Source organism: Drosophila suzukii, assembly GCF_043229965.1.
Source record: "Drosophila suzukii chromosome 2 unlocalized genomic scaffold, CBGP_Dsuzu_IsoJpt1.0 scf_2c, whole genome shotgun sequence".
Taxonomy (NCBI): Eukaryota; Metazoa; Arthropoda; class Insecta; order Diptera; family Drosophilidae; genus Drosophila; species Drosophila suzukii.
Window position 1 is genome coordinate 22,548,282 of NW_027255896.1, and position 8,972 is coordinate 22,557,253.

The following is an 8,972-nucleotide window of genomic DNA, read 5'->3' on the forward strand; positions in this document are numbered from 1 at the left end:
ATAAAAACGTATTTGACTAAATAAACGATCTCATTTGTTTTTGTGTATATTCTGTTAGGAACCACCACCACCTATACCTCCACTGTAGAACTGAAACATTTAAGATTACCCTCCCCTTAACTTAATACAAGTAAGAAGCAACATACTTTAGATATTCACGCTCACTTTCCCATCTAATGCTCGCTAAAAAGGGGGAGGATCTCGAACTCACGCTTGTTTCACACCACAAAAGTATGCGGTCTAATATCTCTCAATCCAACACCTTTTGACCACAAGACCGAAGACAGGTTACACTTAAAGACATCATCTCCAACCCTAATTGAATCAACAAAACGAACACGCATAATAAAACAACTTCCCCTCCTCCTCCTTCTCCTCCTCCTCCTCCTAAATATCGTTTTATAAATTCGTTTTATAAATTCACACTCCTACACACCCTATTCGGGTAAAGATCACTCTAGACAACCACAAATTCCTACGCATGACAAAACACCCCTCACACACAAGCAACCACAAATTCCTACGCATGACAAAACACCCCTCTCACACACTCCTTGACACCCTATTCGGGTACAAGTACTTTATGCCGCCCCGGTATGGGCTAAAGCCGCCACGACGCCCTCGTATATGAGTGGCGTGGCTCGCACGCACAGACTATGTGCAACAAGGATATCGTGTGCCTTCCGGACAATCTCTGAGGAAGCTGCGCTGGTCATAGCTGGTCTAGTTCCGGTGCAAGAACTGGTAAGACAGGCGGTAGAAGTAGAGGAAACGGTCACGACCACGGACGACCAAACTAGGCGCGAGGCAAGACGGCCCGCGAGAGAGAGATCCATCTCTCGGTGGCAGGAGAGGTGGGATTCCGCAACCTCTGGACGCTGGACCCACGATCTGATTCCCGTCTTGAGTCCGTGGCTGGAAAGGAGGCACGGGCAGGTGGACTTTTACCTGACCCAGATCTTGAGTGGGCACGGATGCTTCCGGTCGTACCTGAAGAAGTACGGTCACGACACGAGTGACGGATGCCCATCCTGCGGCTCTGGAATCGAGGAGAACGCACGCCACGTCCTGTTCGAGTGCGTGCGGTTCGTAGAGGACAGGACCGCCCTGGAAATAGCGACCGGTGTCAGCACTAGCCCCAGCACGCTAGTGCCAACCATGCTAAGAGGCCAAACGGAGTGGGACGCGACGACCAAATTCGCTGCGTCTGTAATGCGAAAACTCAGGATAGCTGAGAGAGAGAGGAGAGGCCTGGACACGTAAGCTGCCGCGGTTGTGCGAAGCATTGCTTTGCGGCCGTACCGCACAACATCTGCAGTTTACGCCCATTTATCTTCTAAATGTATATTTATTAGTTGTAGTAATAAAGCTAAAAAATGGAATACAAAAAAAATAAAACCCTATTCGGGTAAAGAAACAACCACAATCTTTACGCATGACAAAACACCCCTCACACACACACACCTTTGGGGTGAGAAAAAGGCAAGACAAGACAAGACATGACAAAACACCCCACCCCCACTTTCACCATTCCTTTGGGGTGATCCTCATACCTCACACCCTTTCTAACCGCAATAAGTGACCTTTTTATGCTTAGGTCATTATAACAACTGTGTGCAGCCTAACGGTCACCCCCACCCCCTTTTTCACACACTTTTATTACTTAATTATGGTAATTTTTTTGACATGATTTATTACATATTTATAATACCCGTAATATCCTATTACTGTGGAGTTTCAATCGACAGTCCCCTAGTAATGTAGCGCGGTATATGAATCGTAGACAAACTTGGCAGCTCTTGAATAAATTTCTGCCATTCTTTCTGAAAATCCATCGGTAAGTGGTCGTCCCAATAAAGTTTTGTCTTCCACAGAGCTTGAACCATTCGCTTTCCAAAAACTGTGATTGGGCTCAACCATTCCATTGGGTCGAAAAACCTTGCAGTCGTCAAAAGAATCTTTTTCATCTTTGGTGTACCTGAGGGAAGATCAAACTTAATTTACAATAGATTTCGTCTTTATCGATCCGTCGAACACGATACGTGCCTTTGTTGATGATTCCTTGATGACTGGGTGGTGAGGCCAATAACATTGGAGGGCTCCCACCGAGTAACCTGATTCTTTCGTTTGAACAGGTTGTGTAAGAACCTTTTCCATTTGACCCAACTCCAAATATTCCTGCCTTGAAATACACCTCCGTTTCAAAGCGCCTTGACACGACGACCCAATTACTGACTTAGGATCCAAAGCGGATAGGAATGGCAACCGCACACGATGTATTTCCCTGAAGGTAACCACACGTGTGTATTAACAAAATGATCCTCACACCACAAGTTTTCTCTGGACAGACCTTCCCCTGCCTCAAGCATATGTTTAAACTCCCAGAATCTGCGAAGTAATCCTTCTATATCCGCAGACGATTCAGCCTTGACTACGGTAACTGTGTGTACCGAAACGTTTTTGAAAGATTTTTGACCTTTCCTGAGATAATGAATCCAAGTCGTATGTTTTGGGCAATAGCAGAGCCAGCAGGTCCACTATGTATTTCACTCAATTTCACATCAACTCACACTATCACAATAATAATTAGGATCAGCAACGCAAAGATGTTTGAAATGAGACGTTCCTCACCCTTGGCAAACGTGTACAGTCACATTATACTTTGCCTGTGGCTCAAACCTTGATCTAAGACTCACTAGCATGGACGAAGACGCTTCGGAAGTGTAGGAGCGTGAATATCTAAAGTATGTTGCTTCTTACTTGTATTAAGTTAAGGGGAGGGTAATCTTAAATGTTTCGGTTCTACAGTGGAGGTATAGGTGGTGGTGGTTCCTAACAGAATATACACAAAAACAAATGAGATCGTTTATTTAGTCAAATACGTTTTTATTTAATCATATTTGAAAATTTTTTCTCACGCTTATAGAAAAAAAATACAATTTTTTTACCAAAAAATGTATGTGTTAAGGAGAAATGTGGAAAGTAGTTCAGTTTAAGAAAACTATTCGAGTTGAGCGAACCATCTAAAATCGTCTTGCGAACCCACCGGTAATTCCATGTTAAAGTAAAGTCGTGTTAACTTGCGTTTTACCCGAATTCGATTTGTGTAAACTTACCAAATTAATAAAAACAAGGAAGAACGCTATAGTCGAGTACCTCGACTATCAGATACCCGTTACTCAGCTAAATGAAGATATGCAAGCAGCAAAGCGAGATTAAAATGCGCCACCTACCGGCGGTATACAGATTTAAGCGTTATGGGCGTTAGAGTGGGCGTGGCAAATTTTTTTTGGATCAATCGATAGGTATCGACGAGACCAATACATTTCAGTTAAAATTTTTTATCTAGCATGAAAATTGTGGGCGTCACAGATTTTCGCGGCTTGTGGGCGTTAAAGTGGGCGTGGCAAACTTTTTTTTAGGTCAATCGATAGGCATTGATGAGAACAATACATTTCAGTTAAAATTTTTATTCTAGCATCAAAACTGTAGGAGCCACAGTTTTGGGCGGATTGTGGGCGTTAGAGTGGGCGTGGCACTGTGCTGAAACAAACTTGCGCTGCGTAAGAAGCTCAGGAATCTGCACGCCAAATCTCAATAGCCTAGCTCCCATAGTTTCCGAGATCTCAGCGTTCATCCGGACAGACGGACAGACGGACAGACGGACATGGCTAGATCGACTCGGCTAGTGATCCTGATCAAGAATATATATACTTTGTGGGGTCGGAAACGCTTCCTTCTGCCTGTTACATACTTTCCGACGAATCTAGTATACCCTTTTACTCTACGAGTAACGGGTATAATTATAATACTTTACTAACTGTAAAGTAAAGTTGTGGGAACTTGTGAATTACCCAGATTTGAGTTGTGTGAACTTATCAAATTGTTAAAAAATAAAATACTTTACTAACTGTGAAGTAAAGTTGTGTGAACTTGTGAACTACCCAGATTTGAGTTGTGAGTTATCAAATTGATAAAAATAAAAAAAAATTACAGTACAATACAATATTTCCAAAAACAAAACAAAAGTTATAAGTATTGTCCAAAGTGCAACATTACCCTATCGGGTAAAATTTCGAGGAGTGATTATCTGCGAACGGAGCAACATTAGAGGAATGTTATTGAACGATTAAATCATCAAGGATTAAAAAAATCAGTTCTGGATTCCAAGGAAGGATTATTCACTACCTCTATGAAAATACCAACAAAGAGGTCATTTATCCAACACAATTTATGGAGGAAGCAGGAGAAGATATTCTACCTCACTTGTACCTGTTCGGAGCAGATCGCCAGCGCCTAGTCATGCGCGCATAGGTGTACGACTGCACCTGCAGCGCTCTCTGCTTATCTTTGTCGCATTCTTTCGTATACCACTAAAGCTGTCGCTTATCTATTCAGCAACTACTTTTTAATCCTGCCAAGGTCTATATGAAGTTCTTGGAGCCGAGCTTTTACACAGTCCGTCTGCCGCTCCGAATAAACACTATACTTTTAATATAACCTATTCGTGCGTTATTAATTATAAATATAAGGGTGGCATATTTGTTGTCTTCCCCACAAACATTTGGTGACCCCGACGTGATATAGTTTTTATCGGAGTCTGCAACTCGGTCTCGCGATTGTTTAATAAAGATTAAACAAACGCTTTGTTTCGCTGTCGTTATCGTGCATTCGGTCACAAACACACGAACATACATACATATGTGCATATAAAAGTGCACAGCCGGCCGTTTGATTTTTTGTACAGTTTGCGCTGTGAAAAAACACCAAAACTGTGCTGTGCAAATAATTCTCAACAAAGTGAATCTCATTTAATTTTTGTTAAAAGCGCATGTTACATATATATATATGTACTTATAGCCATACATACATTCGTTTGCCAGTTTCATATATCCGCTGTTGCTAGGCATGCAAGTTATCGGCAAGAACAACAACAACCAAGTTAAAGGTTCCGCTGCATCTCGGCGACGCTTGTTAACCTTTACATTTTCGCGGTTAAAGGTATACGGTGTTTCGTGCCTCAAACGCCGTCGGACATTTTATTTTATTTCATTTTTTTCTCGAGATTGAAAAATGTCTGATACGGAAAACTCGGTTCGGGCTCAAAATGAATCCACAAGTGACGCTGACTACTACCGAGTCAAAGCCCAATCTATTTCTTTCTTTCTTTTCTTTCTTTTCGATCTAGGTAGCCTCGGTTGCCAAATTTGGAAATTGCTCGTTTTCATGGATCCTACTCTGAGTGGCCGATTTTCGTTGCGACTGTCACTACGGTCATCGGAAATGATGATGAGCTAAGCGACATTGAAAAATTACAATATTGGAGTTCGAGTTTGGGCGGCGTGGCTCTGGAAACCATACACTCGCTTAAACCCTCGAATGCTAATTTTAAAAAGGCTATGAATTTGCTGGTTAATCGATTTGATAATTAAGTTTTACACTTTCAGGCACACGTTCAGGCAATATTTGGTTTAAAGGGTGTCGAGGAGGGATCTTAGATCAGATATAACCAAAACACACTTATTGCTCCTGCTACTTACTCAAATCATTTGATATGTTTATTTTGCGATGAACGGGAACGTTATTGGTCAAAGTGTTCTCGATTTTTAAATTTGAGTCCGAATTTTCGATATAGGGTAGCTGTTTTCGCAAGGGGCATAGTTTGTAGCAATGCAAGTCGACTCACTGCAAATATTGTCGCATTCATTATTACACATGAACCATGACCCATCCGCAACATCCACCTCATTTTCATCTCCATCATGCGATCCATCCTCGAGCTCTCAGCCATTACCATCTACTTCATCAGCATTAGTACCATGTTCGCATACATCATCACATCCTGATCATCATTTACTAAGCCCTCCACCCAAAACCTTAAATATTTTGCCGACTTACTTCTGGCAGGACCAACAATTCAACAAAAAATCCACAATATACTGCTTCGCTTTGGATTTTTTAAAGTTGCCCTTTTTTGGAGATATATGCAAGATGTACCGTTGCGTGCGTGTTTCGTACCAAGATGATTTTTTGCAATGCGTCGTTTGGAGAGAGAGCTCCATGGAAGAGTTGAGTATTTTTAAACTGAACACGGTGACTTATGGAACCAGGCCATCTGCCTTCTTGGCTATAAGGGCCATCCATCAACTCTCTTACGATGAGGAGGATTCATTTCCTATTGGAGCACAAATTGTTCGTAGAGATTTCTACGTGGATGATTTAATATCTGGTGGGGACTCAGTTGAGGAGGTGAGAGAAATTCATCGTCAGAAGAAGGAACTACTGTCGCGAGGCCATTTTCCAATCCGCAAATGGTGTTCGAATGAGTCTGTAGCCCTGGAAGGAGAGTCTGAATGCGACAAGGAGCAGCTTATCAAATTTCACGATGGATCGGATGTCGCCAAGGCATTGGGACTAGTCTGGGATCCATCCTCTGATCAACTCCTGTTTAATTTTTCTCAACTGCCAACCAATCAACGACCCACTAAGCGGGTTGCATTGTCAACGATTGCCAATTTCTATGATCCACTCGGTTTAATAACTCCAACCATCACAAGATCTAAGATTTTTCTGCAATTTTTATGGAGTGCTAACGTGGATTTGGATGACGCACTGCCAGAGCCCATTCTTTCGTCATGGGGGGAGTTGACCTCACAGTTATCGGCAGTACAGAGCTTAAAATTTCCACGATTCGTACTGCAACCAAGGGCTTCCGTTGAGTTGCATGGATTCTGCGATGCTAGCATGTCAGCTTATGGAGCGTGTCTATACTTGCGATCGGAGACCAATGGAGAATCGAAAGTCCATCTGCTCTGTGCCAAGTCAAGGGTAGCTCCATTGAAGGCCTTAACAATTTCAAGATTAGAACTTTCCGCAACGCTTTTATTGGCTTAGCTAATCGTAAACGCCAAGGAAGCCATAGATTTCGAATGCACCTTTCATTGCTGATCGGACTCGTTTATTGTGTTGGCGTGGATTCGGCAACCTCCGAGGGAGTTAAACGTTTTCGTATCAAACAGAATTGCGAAAATTCAGGAGATGACGAAAGATATGACTTGGCATCACGTTCCTACAAACTTGAATCTGGCATACGTCGTATGGCGAGGATGTACCCCAAGAGAATTGTTGGAACATTCCCTTTGGGCTTACGGGCCTCCATTCCTTCTGCAAAGCTCGTCGAGTTGGCCGTCCCTGCTAGACTCTGTAAAGGATCTTCCAGACCGCCGTTCTGTGGCTCTAATTGGGTCCTTTTGCATAGACAGTTCATCAAACTGCAAATTCCTCAACTCTTTCGATAAGTTGCAGCGTACTTGCATACATTTATCGGTTCACTTCAAATTGCAGAGCCAAATCTGCGCCGTTAAAAGGTCGTCTTTCGGTGCAGGAGAGCAACTCTGGAACTGTACTTTTTTTGAGGAGCATTCAACAGGTTAACTTGGCGAAGGAGTATGGATCTCTTAGCCAGGGCAAGCCGTTTCCACAGAAAAGCAAGCTGGTTTCGCTTAGGCCTATACTCGGCTCCGATGGGTTACTTCGCGTGGGTGGAAGGCATCAGAACGCAAACTTGGACTACGATACGAGGCATCCGATAGTTGCCCAAGGATCATCCAGTCACCAAGGCGATCATCGTTTATTATCATGAGAAATATTTGCATGGATGATCGCAGGCGCTGCTTGCCGCATTACAGCAAAGGTACTGGCCGATTGGAGGCCGCAAGTTCGTCGCCAGCGTTATCAACAAATGCGTTTGATGTTTCCGAATGAAGCCTGTTACTTGGGAGTACGTCATGGGTAGCCTGCCAGCAAATGTATAGAGTGCAGCCCAATGCAGCTTTTCATACCACAGGAGTGGACTATTGTGGGCCATTCTATCATAAGGCAGAGGCCAGAAATAAGGCACCCTACAAGTGTTATATCGGCGTCCTTGTTTGCTTTTCCACGAAGGCTGCTCATTTGGAAGTGGTCCAGGATCTCACGACGGATTCTTTCATCGCAGCGCTGAGGAGATTCATCAGCCTGAGAGGCAGTCCGCGTACCATTTGGAGGGACAATGCTAAAAACTTTGTCGGTGCAAAGAGCGAGCTTGCCGAGCTGAAAGAGCTCTTTTCGAGCGAGCAGCACACAGCATCGATATATTCCGTTTGTTTAGATAATGGGATCGATATGAAGTTCATCCCTCCTCGTGACCCGCACTTCGGTGGTTTATGGGAGGCTGCTGTGAAGTCAGCTAAATTTCACTTCTACAGAGTAGTCGGTGCATCCATCTTAGCCATCGATGAATTAAGAAGTCTTGCTTATGAGATTTCTGCTATACTTAACTCCCGTCCACTCTGTCCAATTTCAGAAAATGCTGAAAGCCTTGAGGTGCTAACACCGGAGCATTTCCTGAATGGTTCCAGCTACACTAAGTTTCCTGAACCTGACATTACTCATCTTCGCGAAGGCCGCCTCAGCAGATGGCAGCGGGTGACCCAGATGCAACAACATTTCTGGAAAAGGTGGAGCACCGAGTATTTGTCCCTACTTCAAGAGAGCCGTTGCCAAGCTGGCCGTTCTGCCCATCGATTCCGAGATAGTTGGAACCTTACCTCTTCCAACGGGGGGAGTATGTTCGTAGCAGATCGCCAGCGCCTAGTCATGCGCGCATAGGTGTACGACGGCACATGCAGCGCTCTCTGCTTATCTTTGTCGCATTCTTTCTTAAACCACTAAAGCTGTCGCTTATCTATTCAGCAACTACTTTGTAAGCCTGCAAATGTCTATATGAAGTTCTTGGAGCCGAGCTTTTACACAATCCGTGGTGCGTTTTTACTTATAAATATATGGGTGGCATATTTGTTGTCTTCCCCACAAACAGTACCCATTGTTGGAAAGTTATTCATCGGTGATAATAAATGTTGAACTTTTTGGAGAGTACGCACTTTTGAAGAAAGAAAAGGAACGCATTGAAATAAAGTCATTTCAAAGTAAGA

General features: G+C 43.5%; 1 protein-coding gene across 1 annotated transcript; it reads left to right on the forward strand.

Moving 5' to 3' along the window:
- The first annotated feature begins 7,806 nt into the window (after positions 1–7,806).
- On the forward strand, positions 7,807–8,649 carry LOC139354354 (uncharacterized). The gene has a single exon (XM_070998578.1). It carries the CDS (start codon positions 7,807–7,809, stop codon positions 8,647–8,649), a length of 843 nt encoding a protein of 280 aa, XP_070854679.1.
- Positions 8,650–8,972: the final 323 nt, after the last annotated feature.

Bases quoted from the DNA above. Each gene is read 5' to 3' on its own strand.
- LOC139354354 (XM_070998578.1), top strand. From the start codon at position 7,807: ATGTATAGAGTGCAGCCCAATGCAGCTTTTCATACCACAGGAGTGGAC.